At 35.1% G+C, this 16,816-nt stretch overlaps 2 protein-coding genes across 2 annotated transcripts; one reads left to right on the forward strand and one right to left on the reverse strand.

The window, feature by feature from the left end:
- Window positions 1-4,350: 4,350 nt before the first annotated feature.
- On the forward strand, window positions 4,351-5,978 carry LOC127949317 (probable pancreatic secretory proteinase inhibitor). The gene is made up of 4 exons (XM_052546415.1): window positions 4,351-4,483; window positions 4,700-4,731; window positions 5,671-5,783; window positions 5,871-5,978. The coding sequence occupies exons 1-4, from the start codon at window positions 4,402-4,404 to the stop codon at window positions 5,914-5,916; spliced, it is 273 nt and encodes a 90-aa protein (XP_052402375.1). The 5' UTR covers window positions 4,351-4,401; the 3' UTR covers window positions 5,917-5,978.
- A 1,605-nt stretch (window positions 5,979-7,583) lies between these two features.
- Window positions 7,584-15,293, reverse strand: LOC127949703 (beta-1,4-galactosyltransferase 1-like). Its single transcript, XM_052547178.1, has 6 exons — window positions 14,787-15,293; window positions 13,490-13,725; window positions 11,452-11,639; window positions 9,101-9,223; window positions 8,906-9,010; window positions 7,584-8,820 (listed from the first exon to the last, which is right to left on the reverse strand). Exons 1-6 carry the CDS (start codon window positions 15,091-15,093, stop codon window positions 8,691-8,693), a joined length of 1,089 nt encoding a protein of 362 aa, XP_052403138.1. The 5' UTR covers window positions 15,094-15,293; the 3' UTR covers window positions 7,584-8,690.
- Window positions 15,294-16,816: the final 1,523 nt, after the last annotated feature.

Raw genomic sequence — 16,816 nt, forward strand, 5'->3', positions numbered from 1 at the left:
CACTCAATCACATTGTATTATATTAGCTTATATTATGTTATATTATATTGTATTTATGGTTTCACATTGAAAATTCAATGTGAAAAATTCAAAGTGACAATTCAGAGTAAACTAGACGTTTTCAGGTGAAACACCTGAAAAAAATTAAAATCAATACATATACACTCACTGGCCACTTTATTAGGTATACTTTGCTAGTACCTGGTTGGACCCACTTTTGCCTTCACAACTGCCTTAATTCTTAATGGAATAGATTCAATGAGGTGTTGGAAACATTCCTCAGAGATTTTGGTCCATATTGACATGATAGCATGCATCACACAGTTGCTGCAGATTTGTCGGCTCCCGTTCCAGCACATCCCAAAGCTGCTCTACTGGATTGAGATCTGGTGACTGTGAAGGTCATTTGAGTAAAGTGAACTCATTGTCATGTTCAAGAAACCAGTCTGAGATGATTTGAGCTTTGTGACATGGTGCATTATCCTGCTGGAAGTAGGCATCAGAGGATGGGTACACTGTAGTCATAAAGGGATGGATATGGTCAGGTGAGCTGTGGTGTTTAAATTATGCTCAGTTGGAACTAAGGGGCCCAAAGTGTGCCAAGAAAATATTCCCCACACCATTACACCACCACCAGCAGCCTGAACCATTGAGACAAGGCAGCCAATTTATGCCAAATTCTGACCCTACCATCTGAATGTCGCAGCAGAAATCAAGAATCATCAGATTCTTTTTTTGTCCACACAACTACCGGTCACTGGATATTTTCTCTTTTTCTGACCATTCTCTGTAAAACCTATAGATAGTTGTGTGTGAGAATCACAGGAGATCAGCAGTTTTTGAACCCATCTGACACCAACAACCAGTCCATGTTCAAAGTCACTTGAATCCCCTTTCTTCCCCATTCTGATGTTCGCTTTGAACTTCAGCAAGTCGTCTTCACCACATCTAGATGCCTAAATGCACTGAGTTGCTGCCATGTGATTGGCTGATTAGTTATTTGTGTTACCAAGCGATTGAACAGGTGTACTTAATAAAGTGGCCAGTGAGTGTACAGTATATCAGAGTTATTTTACCATTTCAATTTTTAAATTAAAAATTTTTCATTATTTTATTACTTTACAATTATTTAATTTAGTTAATTGTATTATATTTTTACTAATGGGATATATTTTAGTACATCAGGATAAACATGAAATGTGTTTATGAAATGTTGCCTTGAAAGTTTAAATTTTTATAGCCTATTTTATTTTATTTTTAGTTAAATGTAATAACTCTCTCTGTCTCTCGTTATGTGTAAATTTAAACAGCCAATCCTTTGAACAATTTCACTGAGACTTATGTTTGGACAACCAATAAGAAACTGGATAATGGATCAATCATGTGGATGATGTGGTCGATGATCTTTGATGTATGGCATGATTGCACGTGTGCGTAACCATTTATCCACAGTGATAAGAGAGTCATTTTCATTTTACTGTGGTACCTTTCACCTAGACTGCAGCTGTATTATCTCATCACATTAAAACATCACATCACAGTATCACACAATCACATATCCTTTTATGTCATGTACTATACAAAAGAAGAAAAATTCCTTATGGCCTATAAGCTAAGAGAGATAGTTTAGGATTTCTGTTCAGGTAAATACTGAGGCTCCTGAAGACAAGACAGAAAGAGCTTCTGATTGAATCAGCTGTGATTACAATGCTATGGTGTTGATGCTGCTTATCTTCAATTCTTTCCCAGAACAAAACCTCTGTCAGGAAGTGATCAGATTAGTACCGAGTATAATAGCTCATGGAGCAGTTCAACCAACTAACTGCCGAATATTCTGCACTTAAGGATGTTTTACACAAACATAGGTTAGATTCCACATTTGTACTGTGAATGTGAATGTTCTGGAATGAGTCATTTTATTTTAGCAAATGTAGGCCAATCTGTTTAATACCATGATAGAACTTCATGATTTTTTGTTTATATAAAAAATGTAATTATAAATAAATAAATGATATTAAAATATTCAATAAATAATAGTTAATTAAATTAAATATATAATATTAAATAATATATTGCAATATATTATGAAAATAAAAATAAAGAACTAGAAATAATACAGAATAATATACAATAGATTGCTGGCCTGTATTATATGTATATAAGACAGGAATCTGTTGAAAGATAGCATAGTGCTTCATCACCACCTTTTGGCCCTAGTTGTGAATCACAGTATGCTGGTTAGCTTATTCAAACACCATTGATCTAAGGTAGCATTTATCATTTAATAGCAATATTATTATAATACATAAGTAAGTGAGTGAGTGCGTGACATTCAGCCAAGTATGGTGACCCATACTCAGAATTCATGCTCTTGCATTTAACCCATCCAAAGTGAACACACACAAACCATGAACACACACCCGGAGCAGTGGGCAGCCATTTATGCTGCGGCACCCAGGGAGCAGTTGGGGGTTCAGTGCCTTGCTCAAGGGCACCTAAGTCATGGTATTGCCAGTCCGAGACTCGAACCAACAACCTTTGTGTTAGGAGTCAAACTCTCTAACCACTAGGCCATGATTTCCCATATATGTATTTTCTGTTACTTTACGTACAATTTTAAAAAAGTTTAAATGTTTGTTTTTGTTTAGTTTGTAAGTGCAGCTGTGTTGCTGCATCTTTGTCTGTTGGTTTTTTATTTCTACTGTTGCACCAGAGCTTCAGGTTTTACCTTGCCTATTATAACCATACTTGTAATCATTAACCTTCTAATGATAATTTTGATAACCTTTAGGTAACCTCTTAAGAACATAACGCATTTTCCTTTTAATTTCCATTATCAAACTAAGGGACCACTAAATCGTGTATTTCAACTGACATTGTGAGGTTGTTAAGTGCATTATAAAGTGACCCCTAGTGACATGTCAATAAGCACTGACTGCAATCCCTGAACTGTGTTTGTAATACTATAGTCTAGCCACATAAGAATGTTGTTATAACGTTATATTCATGTAAGTATTAAAATGAATATTATTCAAATCTAATGCTGTCATAATTATCAAAGAGTAGCGGTATCTCATCTGAGTGGCTTTTTGTCATACAGTAAATTAATTAAATCCACTTGCATTAACCTGTTTTAGCCTGTAGATGGAGACAATCTTTTCCAATTAACAATTTCAATAAAGTCTGCTCACATTCAATATAAACTATCTACTAGTTTTTAGAGTTTGGAACTTAATTTTACCAGTATTGTTATTTTTATCATATTTAGTAGTTTTTCTTTTTGGAAACGTTTTATTTATGATTTCTGTATTTTATTTTATTTTATTTTTTTTATAAAAAGACCAGCACACACCACCCCATCTGCCCATCTGTTCTCCGTGAACATCGCTCTAAACTCAGGGCTGCAGAGAGGAAATGGAATAAATCAAGAAAGTCTCTCCTCTCTTCCTTCTCTGCAAATGTCTTAACAACTAAAACAATATACTACCACAACAAAATGAACAACTGTTGGGATGCTCTGACACTCTTCCAAACTTTCTCTTCTCTTCTTAATCCGCCTCCACCTCCTCCATCGACTCTTACAGCTGACAACTTTGCAGTTTTCTTCACAAATAAGACAAGAACCATCAGTGACCTATTCTCCACACTGCAGATTGAGGATAACTTCACAATGAGTAACACACAGAGCGTCCTGATATGTCACAAAAACATGCACACATGTGTGTGTGTGTGTGTCTGTGTGTGTGCTCTTGTTTTTGTCACATATCAGGACACAACTCTGTATAATGACATGGGTAACACAGTTATTACAAGGAGAGGGTGACTTATGAGGACAAAACCCATGTCCCCATTTTTCAAAACGCTTATAAATAATACAGAATGAGTTTTTTTGAGAAAGTAAAAATGCACAAAGTTTCCTGTGAGGGTTAGGGTTAGGTGTAGGGTTGGTGAAGGGCGATAGAATATACAGTTTGTACAGTATAAAAACCATTACGCCTATGGGATGTCCCCACTTTTCAAAAAACAAACATGTGTGTGTGTATGCGCGTGCGTGCAATATATACTATATAAAATATTATATTATTACGTTTTTGACCACTAGTTTTATTTAATTTGACCAGTTTTATTTATTTTTATTTATACTAAAACTGTTGTTGTTGTTGTTGTTGTCAGTGGAAAAAGTCAAGTCTATTTAATTCACTTATAGCCTACAAATAATACTTTCATTTTTTTAATTCAAATTATATTAACATTCTTTACACTCCATGAAGTTCTGAACTAACTGTCTTATCTTATGTGAGGTGTACTTTGAGAGGCAGGAATCTGTGTGTGTGTGTGTGTGCGTGCGTGTGTGTGTTCAAGTGTTGGTATTCCCACAGTTCATTGCGATCATATAAAGTCATGCGAGCACCACAAAGCTCATTCTGTGTCAGTATGTCTATGAGAGTGCTTCTCTTCGGACTATTTCTGCTGCTCACTTCAGGTACAGTAAAAATACAAAACCTAGACACTCATGACTGTTCATTATGATTAATCACTTCATGTCTTTGTTTGTAAACACCTAAAGCTTGAGGTGTGTAAAACATAGTTCACATCTTCATTGCTGTTCTGTGTGCTGTAAGAGATTTTTAAAAACAAACAGCTTTAACCTCTTCTATCACAGAGGAATATCTAGAACTAAAGTTTACTTCTGTTTCAGGGGCACAAGGAAAACCTGGCTCATCCCGAAAGGTATGGAGGAATTTTTTTGTTCACAGTGAATGATTAACTAGTGTTTTTACTTATAGAGGATACAATTATTGTTATGCAATGCCATAGTGGGTAAAATAAGTATTGAACGCATCACCATTTTTCTCAGTAAATGTATTTTTTAAAGATGCTATCGACTTGAAATTTTCACCAGATGCCGGTGACAACCCAAGTAATCCATCCATACAGATAACAATGCAAAACAAATAAGTTCATAAATTATGTTTAATAATACTGAAATGTATTTACTTTGTACAAAAGTCTTTGTTGGTAATGACAGCTTCAAGATGCCTCCTGTATGGAGAAACTAGTCACATGCATTGCTCAGGTGATATTTTGGCCCATTCTTCCACACAAACAGTCTTCAAATCTTGAAGGTTCTGTGGGCCACTTCTATGAACTCTGATCTTCAGTTCTTATTTTCTATTGGATTCAAATCACGTGATTGGCTGTGCTATTCTAGCAGCTTTATTTACATTCTCTGAAACCAAGTTTCTCTCTAACCAAGAGTTTCCTTGACTGTGTTTGGGATCATTGTCTTGCTGAAATGTCCAGCCTTGTTTCATCTTCATCATCATTAATCTGGTAGGTGTAGGGACTGAACCAGTAACATTAATTTCCACTGACAAGGGGCAGGATTGCTTTCTAATTACTTATAGATTACTGCTGGTTTCTTGGCTTTCCATGCCTTTTTGCTCCTCCTTTTCTTCAAGTGTTCAATACTTTTTTCTCGTCGTCAATCCATTTTATTAAACAGAACTTAATTTCTGAACTTATTTGCTTTCTTTGTATGTATGGATTACTTGGGTTGTTACTGACTTTAAGTCATAAGCATCTTTAGAAATATATTTACTGAGAACAATTGTGATGTGTTCAATACTTATTTTAAACACTGTTTGCTTTTGTGTGTGTGTTATGTAGCCCATGTGTGCTGATATGGCCGAGATCCATGCGTGTCCCATTAACCTCGCACCTGTATGTGGCAGCGATGGGAACAGCTATGACAACGAGTGCTTACTGTGTGTGGAAAGACTGTAGGTCACATAAACGTACACACTGACAACTGGAGTATACATGCATTACATTTTTTTATGAAATTATAGCATTTGTGTCTTTTTCAGGAAAACCAAATCTGACATTTTAATCACAAGAGATGGTGACTGCTGAGCTCCTGCACAAAATACATGATCATTAAGATCTGTGGCCAAAATAAAGCATCTGGAATGGAATATGTGTTTTGTTTTTTCAACACTATATGATTTAGATGCGCTGTTTTATTTAGTATCATTGTTATACCATTCATTTATTAAAGGGTTAGTTTATCCAAAAATCAAAATTATTCATTAATAACTAACCCTCATGTAGTTCCAAAACCGTGAGACCTCCGTTTATCTTTAAATATACATATATACATATATACATACATATATATATATATATATATATATATATATATGAATGAATAACATATTACACTCACTGGCCTCTTTATTAGGTACAATTGTTCAATTCCTTGGTAACACAAATTGTTAAACAGCTGATCACATGGCAGCATCTAGATGTGGTGAAGACGACTTGCTGAAGTTCAAACTGAGCATCAGAATGGAGAAGAAAGGGGATTCAAGTGACTTTGAACATGGACTGGTTGTTGGTGTCAGATGGGCTGATCTGAGTATTTCAAAAACTGCTGATCTTCCCATTTCTAGAGTTTACAGAGAATGGTCAGAAAAAGAGAAAATATCCAGTGAGCACCAGTTGTGTGTACGAAAATGCCTTGTTGATGTCAGGTTTCAACACATTGAACTCTGAAGCAGACAGGCTACAGCAGCAGAAGACCACACCGGGTGCTTCTCCTGTCAGCTAAAGACAGGAAACGGAAGCTACAATTTGCACAGGCTCACCAAAAAAGGACAATAGAAGATTGGAAAAACATTGCCTAGTCGGATGAGTCTTGATTTCTGCTGCAATATTCAGATGGAAGGGTCAGAATTTGGCATAAAAAAACATGAAAGCATGGTGGTGGTGTAATGGTGTCGGGGATATTTTCTTGGCACACTTTGGGCCCCTTAGTACCAATCGTTTAAACGCCACAGCTTACCTCAGACTGGATTATTGAACATGAAAATGAGTTTACTTTATTCAAATGAACTCCACAGTCACCAGATCTCAATCCAGTAGAGCAGCTTTGGGATGTAGTGGAATGGGAGATTCACATCACGGATGTGCTGCCGAAAAATCTGCAGGAACTGCGTGATGCTATCATGTCAATATGGACCAAAATCTCAGAGGAATGTTTCCAACACCTTGTTTAATCTATTCCATGAAGAATTAAGGCAGTTCTGAAGGCAAAAGGGATCCAAATAAAGTGGCCAGCAAGTGTATATTATATTATAATAAGACATATTGTAAATAGAACCCAATATTGCACTTTGGTGTCCAGGAGTTTTGTAACCAGTGTGAACTGTTCTCTTTCTTTTTTAGATAGTACTCTCTCTGGATTGTGCAATCCATTATCTCAAAAGATTTACTCATAACTACTCCTTAAATATAGCCCCTCTGGCCGAAAGTTCAGTGACTGCCTTGCGTCCAACAGAGACCAGCACAAGACAAAAAAAAAAAAACAGCCCTTCAAATGCATACATAAACATAAACATTAATATACTATACTATATATTTCTATTCATCAAAATTACAAAATATGTTGTACTAAATACTAAAAATATTGATTGGCACGAATGCTTTCAATGTGCACCAAATCAGCATATTAGAATGATTCCTGAAGGATCATGTGACACTGAAAATACACCTTTGAATAAATAACGTTTTCAAATATATTCAAATGAAAAAGAAAAAAACATTTATTGTAACTTTCAATAATATTTCACAATTACTTTTCAAGGCAGCTGATCATAAGAAACAACAAGAACCTCTAAATATTTACCAACATGAGTATCAATACTCTCATCAGCAGTGGCCCTTGCCTTTTCAGTTCTTTTGCATAGTCGTAAAGATAAAAACAGCCTCAAATAGTTCTTTATTTGTTTATTTATTTAGCTACAGCTATTCCCCCCAACCCCCACACCAAATAATATCTCAAAATATTTTCACTCAATATTCAGTGGGTCCCACTGGCTAAGTGTGAAACATTTTTCATTGCCAAATGAAACAAAACACTAAACCTCCACCAATCAAAATGATGTTCTATTAGAAAAACAACACTTCACATGAGTGTATAGTGATATTGTAAAACAATATTTTGTATTTAAATATTTATTTTTTTTCCATTGAAATTATCATTTACTCTCCCTTAATTGGTTTCCTCTGTTGAACAAAAAATCAGTTATTTTAAAGAATAATGGTAACCAAATATTTGATCAAATATTGGGTTACCAACATTCTTTAAAATAACTTATTTTTTGTTCAACAGAAGAAACTCGTACAGGTTCGTGACAACATAGGGGTGAGTAAATGGCGGAATTATAATTTTTTGGGTGAACTATTCCTTTAATAATACTCAGAGCCTGAGTATTTACCACAGGGCACTAATGTAAAGTCAGTCTACTTATTGAACTGTCTTCTCTTAAAAACTCTGTAAAGTGTTTTGTTTGAGTGTGCAGGTTTGAACTGGAGTACACAGTAGTCAGTTGTTCCCTGAAACATAATTTTTTAGAGGCTGCTTTGCATGGAAGCTTTACAAAAAATAATGTTCATTAAGGTCTGAAACAGACAATTAACAGGCATATAATGTAAAAAATTACAATTCACTTGTTCTTTCACTTAGTGTGCCCTTCAGAAGAATGTCTCTTTCATTCAGACGTAGTTTTTCCAACAGTATTTTCTTTGTTGTTCACGAGGTTGAACCGATTCAGAGTCAGATGTGCAGTTTAAAGATCTCTGAAAGGTTGCAGTGAGCTAACCGTTTTTTGTGAGCTCTAGAGTCTTCATGGCTTGCCGATATCCACTGTGATTTGGGTGTAGAGCAGGTCTATATCTATATCTACCACTTTGTAACTGAGTGACTTGATGCCATCCGTATTCATTGTCTGTCGTGTGTGAGCAATTCTCTTAAATCTATGAAACAGAGATGCAGCTTTAGCATTTCACTCAGTCTGTCTTGTATTACTGCGTGCATGTGTGTTTGTGAAAGAGAGATTACCTCTGTGGGTTTGGCTCATTTTTCTTGTCTCTTGAGTGACGAATCATTCTACATTTACCGATGTCTCCGCTCGGCCTTGATATTTTCATGCCTCGAAATACAAGCCTTCAAAAATAATGACCCTCAAACTCTTCCATTATCTAATTGACCTTAGAATTTGTAATAAATAGTAAGGAAATGGTATATTTTCCTCACCTGTTAAAGATGTCATCGTCTTCTCCTCCCCAGCCCCAGTAGTTATTGGGAAAGCCATTGATCTTTTGAAACTGCTCTTTACTCATTGCTGAAACACCTCCAAAATACTGTTTATATGGCAACCTGCATTTAAAGAAATAAACTATTTTTGAATGAAAAAATTGTCATACTGACAATCTTGATATTGTAGAATTGTTTGTGCAACAATCCCCTGGGAACTTCCTACTTACAAGTTTGAAGTTATAATTACGATATAGTGATAAAAAAAAAAAAAACTGGAGCAACTGGAAGATTTTCTTATGCTAATATAAAAAAAAAATTAAGAAAACAGATAGACATTTTGTGTTATCAATGCTTTATCTGCAAATTGAATCATGACTATGGAAGTGTAGTTTTTTTTCATATATAGTTTTTTAATGGGAAATGTTTTTACTATGCCATTCAAAAATTTGGGCTTAGTAATTTTTCTAATCTCTATATTCACCACTTCTGCATTTAGTTGATAAGAACACTGAATACTGTCAAAGATTACTACAATTTAAAATTCTATTTTAATATATTCTGAAATGTAATTTATTCCTGTGATGCAAAGCTGAATTTTCAGCATCATTACTCTTCAGGCTTCAGGGTCACATGATCCTTCAGAAATCTTTCTCATATGCTGATTTACCACCTAGTTGTAAGATTCTTATTTTGATGTTATGTTCATGTTCCTGTTTGCCTGGTTTCCTGTTGGCTTTGGTTTTTCCAGCTATTCTTGTTTTTTCTGTAGAGACCCATTATCTTCACTTGAGTCTTGTTTAGTTCCTCATTAACCTGTGTATTTATTGCCCTTAGTTTCCTCAGTTCATTGTCTGGTATGGTTTTTAAATTGATGGTGCTCTTTGCCTATTTTTGGTTTGTTAAATACATTAAAATATATATTCTGTCACATCAATAAAAAAAAAGTCTTATAATAATCAGTGCTGAAAACATTTGTGCTGCTTAATATTTTTGTGAAAACAGATTTTTAATGCTTTGAATAGTTCAGAAAGAACAGTATTTATTTGTCACTTTTGATCAGTTTAATGCATTCAAGTTGTCACAATCATGGTTCCTGACTCAAACTTTGTCCCTCACGTGATCTTTACATGTGCTCCTTTGTTCACATGTCATGTTTTCAATAGGTGTGTTCAGTGTGAAGCGGTGCTGCGCAGATCAGTGTAGCAAATCAAAATAGTGTGAGAGTGATTAGAGAGCAGATGGCTACACATGCTAGATGTTCAAATAGTCCTATTTATGTTAGGTCTTAGTTCTAATTGTTTTGTACAGTAGTTGGTTTACTTGTATTCAATAAAGCTGCACTCATCAGTGGACTAAAATTAGAAATAGCTGTATAATAATACTTAGTGGAAGAGCTGCATTCCTTACACATCGAAACTCATTGAATTATCCCAAGACCTAAACTAATATTGAATCCAATCCAAGAACTATTTAGCAAATTCGGAACGATTTGTTTCGAGACGATTAACAATTTGATTCTGCACTCATAAGTGCATTCTCAAAGTGCTTCCCCTAAATTCTGTAAATGCTTTGTCAAGGTGCTATTTTTACACAGCAGCCTTTTGTTACGATTGCACACAGGAAACGAGAGATCCAATTGCAGTATTTAATGGGGAATCCAAAAATCAATCCAAAAACAGGCAAAAAAAAAAAACATGACTCCATTAAATAGATAGAGACAGGCTGGTATATATGGACAGGTGCAAACGATGAAAGTGGAGACAGCTGAGTGCAATTAACAGTTGTGCAATTAACAGTGATGAATTGGACAAAGGCTTGTGGGAAATGTAGTGCATGCAGTGGGGTGACACTATGGGGAAGTGAGACCACTAGTGGACACCCAGGGAAACACAGGCCAGACACTGTGAAATCTTTAGAGAGTGAGGGCAATCACTGTAGTGATTTACAGTATCGGTTGTTTCCTGCTCTTTACCAGCTTCCCAACATGTAAGATTTTCTTGGGTTGTCTTTTTATTACAACACATCAGAGAGGGTTATAGGAAACTCTCATGCTCTGCATATAGGGTTTGAACAGTTGCACTGCGATCCAAATTTGATCCAAATTAACCTTAATCACTGAGCCATTTTTCTACTAACATTACAGAATATATAATATATGTAGCATTGAATTTGCTTCCTGTTCTTCAACTTTAGGTCATTTGTTTAGGTAAATATACCTTTTGGAGCAACATGAGCAGCTGTTTTGTTTAAGCTTGAACTGAGGTAGCACTAGAACTTTCAGATACTGGTGTCACTTAACAAATATTATGTTACATATCGTATTGTATGTAGTTGGTGCTTACTCTTACCTAAAACCAAACTTGTCCATGGACACAGAGAGGTGGCGCGGCTGGCTGGAGCACTTGTAGGTGTTGCGATCATCCATGGGGATGATGTCTACATCACTGAAGATGAAACAGTCATAATCATACTCCTTTAGTGCCTCTACGTAACCCACATTGAGCAGTTTCGCCCTGTTGAATGTCCCCTCTCCATCCTAAACAAACAGCACAAAGCACATTTGAAATAAACCTCATGACTCACACAGAAGAAAACATTTTTCTTTTTAGGAGAAATGTAAAGTTAGCATGTAAATAGATTCATTGTACACAGGTTTAATGCAAACGAGATTGCTTTGACAATGATAGGACCCTAATGATCACAGCTAAATCAGTCAATCAGCCATGCATGACTCACTTTTGTGTTATTAACACAGGGATACACACAAAACAAAATAGGCAAATAAGCATGGATTGCTTAATCTGCATTACAGTTTGCATGCTGATTTTCCTGTGAACAGGTGGAGGAAAGGGAATGGAAATGACAAGAAAACACAGAGAGGAGTTATGTATTGATGTATGTATAGATGACATGTTTATATATATATATATATATATATATATATATATATATATATATATATATATATATATATATATATATATATATATATATATATTTTAATAGATCAAAATAGAACTTTCTATTCCTCAAAGTATTTTTAATGGAATTGTATATGGATTCTCCAATGAGGACACTGAAGACTGGAGTCATGTCTGCTGAAATTTCAGCTTTGGCATCACAGGAATAAATTACATTTTGAAATATATTTAAATAAAAAAATATTAGTTATTTTACATGATAATAATATTCCACAATATTACCGTTTAATGTACTTTTGATTAAATATCTGCAGTTTTAAGACACTTATGTAAAAAACATAAAATCTTAATGACCCCAAACCTTTAAACGGGAATATATACTGTATTTAAATATTTTCAAATTATGTTATCCAGAATGTTTTGAGAATGTTCCAAAGTGTGTCTTGTCCTTCAGAATTCAAACAGTGGCATAGGTTTGTTTACATTTGAATAGTCACCTAAAAATATTGCAGACCTTCAAAAAAAGACCTTATAAATACATTTTCAGGTTTTGTTTTACATTAAAAACATATTTCTTCTCAGGCTGGCCTCAGACTTTTGAACTCCCCTCTACATCTAACAAAAACTGATGGACACTGAATTATGGTTTTGAATAAATCTGAACAAAAGTACATTTACTGAAGCTAGCAGCTCCTACAAGTAACAACTATTTCAAAACCCAGATTGATCATCTTCAACATAGCAGTAGTCTGTGAGGCAGATCAGACCCAATCCAGCGTAGAACATCCCAAGCTGTGTCATAAAAAGTACTTTCAACTACACAAAATTTTCCACACCCGAACAAACCATGTTAATTATCCTATGTCTGTGCATGTTCTCAGGTTGCATTTCTCTTTTTCTCTTTTGTTGTTATTGCAAAGCAAAGTTCAAAGCAGTACAATGTCAGACCAAGCATGTTGTCTAAGCAAAGCCAAGCCACCGTATTTCCATACTTCAAGGTGAAAGTCCACCCTGCAAAAGAATATATCTATCTATCTAGTTGGTACTGTAAGTTTTATTTAATGTTTTGAAAGAAGTCTCTTGTCCTCATCAAGGCTGCATTTATTTGATCAAAAATACAGTAAAAGCTATAATAGTGTGAAACATTAGTACAATAAAAAAAGTTGTAACATTTTTATATAATAGAAATGTATTCCTGTGATGGCAAAGCTGAATTTTCAGCAGACATAACTCAAGTCTTTACTGTCACGTAATTCTTCAAAAATCATTTCCTACTTATTTATCAATCTATCTATCCCTAGATCTGATGGAGGGTTGTGTGGTGAGATCTGGTGTGGATTTTAGCTCACTGGAATGAGCATGAATTGATATGTGTGCAAAGTGAGTGTCTCTGAGATCCGGATAGCTCTTTTCCACCCTGTGTAAGACACAGTACAAGTCCATAAATATTTTGTGAGTGCTGTACCTGTTGAATGACATAAATCCCATAATCGAGCTGTTGCCTCTTTAGGATAGGGTGAAGGTAGTGGAGCCAGTACTTCAGATGTTCACCTCTGTTTCTGAATGGGATGATTATTGCCACTTTTTGTAGAGCCACACAATCACTAGGTTTATACCTGCCACCCATCTCCAGCTGTGGATTTTCTTCACGCACCATATCCAAATTAACAGGCTCTGAAAAGTCAACTCGCATTGGACCCACTGAAAGGGGAATGGGGAGAAAGAGTGAGCATAAGTGGGTGTCAGAGGGTTTACAGATATGAAAGAGGAAGACTCCTCTTATGCAACAACTGTTTACTTCCTGTCTCAAACAAGACAAACGTCTTTTCCCCATTTTTTTCTCATTTTCTAAAGCTTTGTAATATAAGGACATGCATTACCTAACACTGGAAATTATTTCAAAGACAATAATGATGTCACATTACGACGAGATAAACACACAAAGAAAATGAATGCAAATAGTCTTTAATAAATCCACACAAGGGTAAATCCAGGACAGAACCAGCATGAGACACATGAAGGGACATAGACTGAAGACAGTGAACAGAACACAACTTAAGTAGGTTGACAAATGATGATAGTTAACTAGAAAAACCTGAACCAAATGACATAATGAACATGTGGAAAGAAAACACAGCAAACAGTCCAGGGGTGTGACACATAATAATAAAAAAGACCTTTTGTAACCTAAAGTTCATGGCTGTTAGTTTCTGTTCATCTATGCTAAATGTACAGCTAAAAAAGGCAGACATTTACCTTCAAAATTTAAAGTCATTCTCAACTGGAAAGGGGAACATAAATATGTATGACTCATCCTGTAGGCCTACTACACAGATTTCATCCAATTAGATTATTTATAGAATAAGGATGTCCCTCCCACTAAAACCACCTAAAACCTATACTAGCAAGTAGATAGCAAATCACAGGTGTGATGCAAGTATAGCCTTTAAAATATAAATCTCTTCTATCTGTCCAACACAAAGATCATTTTTTAATAGTAGGTAAGTCAACAAATGAAAGAAAAATCTACTTTTTTGAACATCAAGCAATTTAGGAGAGAGTTGGGGTGAGACCATGGTCTAAGATTTTGACTCAAAAGTCCAATTACACAATGTGTGTTTTCTCTGTTGGTTAAAAAAACAATTTCTATAGGATATGTCTTATCCTTTTTTTGAGTAAAATTTGTGAAACTAACACTAGTCTCTGGAAGTAAAGTTAACACACACACACACACAAAGTTTTCAAATTTCAGTTTAACTTACCCAAAAGTGGTGAGGTCTCAGGACATGGTTCTAGTGGTTCCTCATCTACGTCATCTTTAATGACATCTCCATAGAGCAGTTTGTTTACTTCTGCCTCTGTTCCATTGTCATGGATGCCAAGTGCTGCTGTTCTATGAGATTGAGAACTAAATATATCGGGGTCTAATTTAATTTTCCGGTAATTGGTAAATTTTATGGGCGATTCTGTTAAATAAAAAAACAGTGCAACGACGAGGTGAACCCCACAGAGGCACACGAGCACGACGCAGTATTTGGTGAAGAAATTGAGAAGCACCGACTCCTGCATTCTCACAAAACTACGGGAGAAAACTTCATTTACGAAGAACAAAACTCTGTAAGAAAAGAAACACCTCTGCCCCGTCGTTCATCAGATGACCAGGACAATCCTTTCCCTGAAAACCTTTTATGATGATTCTGATAGAGTCTGGTCTATGTAAATCACTGTTTTCTCGTCATTGGTGAGGAGTCTTGAGCGCAGGTCCACTGGAGTGACAGCAGTGGGCGTTTCTTACTCATTTGTAACAGGATTCGACCTAATATTATATATATATATCATAAGGCTGATAATGCAATAAAACCACAAACCGAAAACGTCTTAAAAAAAAAAAAAAGGTAAAAAAAAAGTGATATTTCAATTCTATTCTAAGTGGTTAATTTATAACTCACACACAACGTAGGATATCTGCATATAATTTGCCAAACATATAAGTCTTTACAAATCGCTCTTGTATTTGTAAATATAGAGGCCCGAGAAAGAATTTGAAAAATTGAGACACACTTTAAAATGTAGCCATTTTTATTGCATTAGCAAAACATTCGCAAACAGACTTTCTCAGAACTCAACTTTTCTTAGAAGTGCCTTCAAGTACACAGAGGTGCAGTAACATACACTGAAATATTCACTAACGTTTGACAACCTGAAAGTGTTAATATATATGTTAATAAGCTTGTTATTTTCCTATACAATTCAATGACACTCATATAGCTACTGTTCATATTATTTATAATAGTTAATATTTCTTCTGTTGGTTGACGTGAATCGTTACTGTTGTGTTGAGCTCTTCTCTTCTTATCAACAGCGCCCCCATGTGTTGGTCCGCGTGACCAGCAGCACTTCCCGATTCTCGCTCCCTCCAAGTAGAATGAATGACCTGCCCAACTCAGTCCTTCCGACTTCAAGAAACGGCAAAACACATCTCTCTCTCTATTCTTTTTCTATTGTATCTACTTGTTTTTTTTCTTCTTTTATTTGAAAAATTACACTCCAGCGTTATCGATTCGATTTCTAATCTTTTTACTTTTTTTCTTTTTATTTATTATATATTTAAAAAATGCTATATGTAGCCTAATGCCAGAGATGTATAAAGTACTAGAGAACCATACTTGAGTAAAAGTACAAGTGCTCTATCAAAAAAGTGACTTGAGTAGAAGTAGAAGTGCTCTTTAAGCACCACACTTAAGTAGAAGTACTAAAGTAATCAACATTTTTTGTACTTAAGTATTGCAAGTAGTCTATTTTAAAATTTACTACTCAAGTACTGAAAGTAAAAGTAGAAGTATTGTGTTATGTAGCTATTAAAGAAAATAGTCAAAAGTTTGAACATATTGTTTTTACTATTTCAAATGATTAATCTAAAGGACAATCACAATTCCTTTGACTGTAACTTCTTGTAAACAAAAAACGGTTACTAGGGTTAGTTAGCCCAATTTGCAAAATTATGTCATTGATAACTTACCCTCATGTTGTTTCAAACCCTTAAGACATCAGAGGGTCATTTAGAATTTTTTGAAGCATCGAAAATACATTTTGGTCAAAAAATAGCAAAAACTACGACTTTATTCAGCATTGTCTTCTCTTCCGTGTCTGTTGTAAGACAGTTAAAAACAAAGCAGTTTGTGATATCTGGTTCGCGAACGAATCATTCGATGTAACCGGATCTTTCTGAAACAGTCCACCAAATCGAACTGAATCGTTTTAAACAGTTCGCGTCTCCAATACCCATTAATCC

This window comes from Carassius gibelio, chromosome B1 (assembly GCF_023724105.1).
Source record: "Carassius gibelio isolate Cgi1373 ecotype wild population from Czech Republic chromosome B1, carGib1.2-hapl.c, whole genome shotgun sequence".
Classification (NCBI taxonomy): domain Eukaryota; kingdom Metazoa; phylum Chordata; class Actinopteri; order Cypriniformes; family Cyprinidae; genus Carassius; species Carassius gibelio.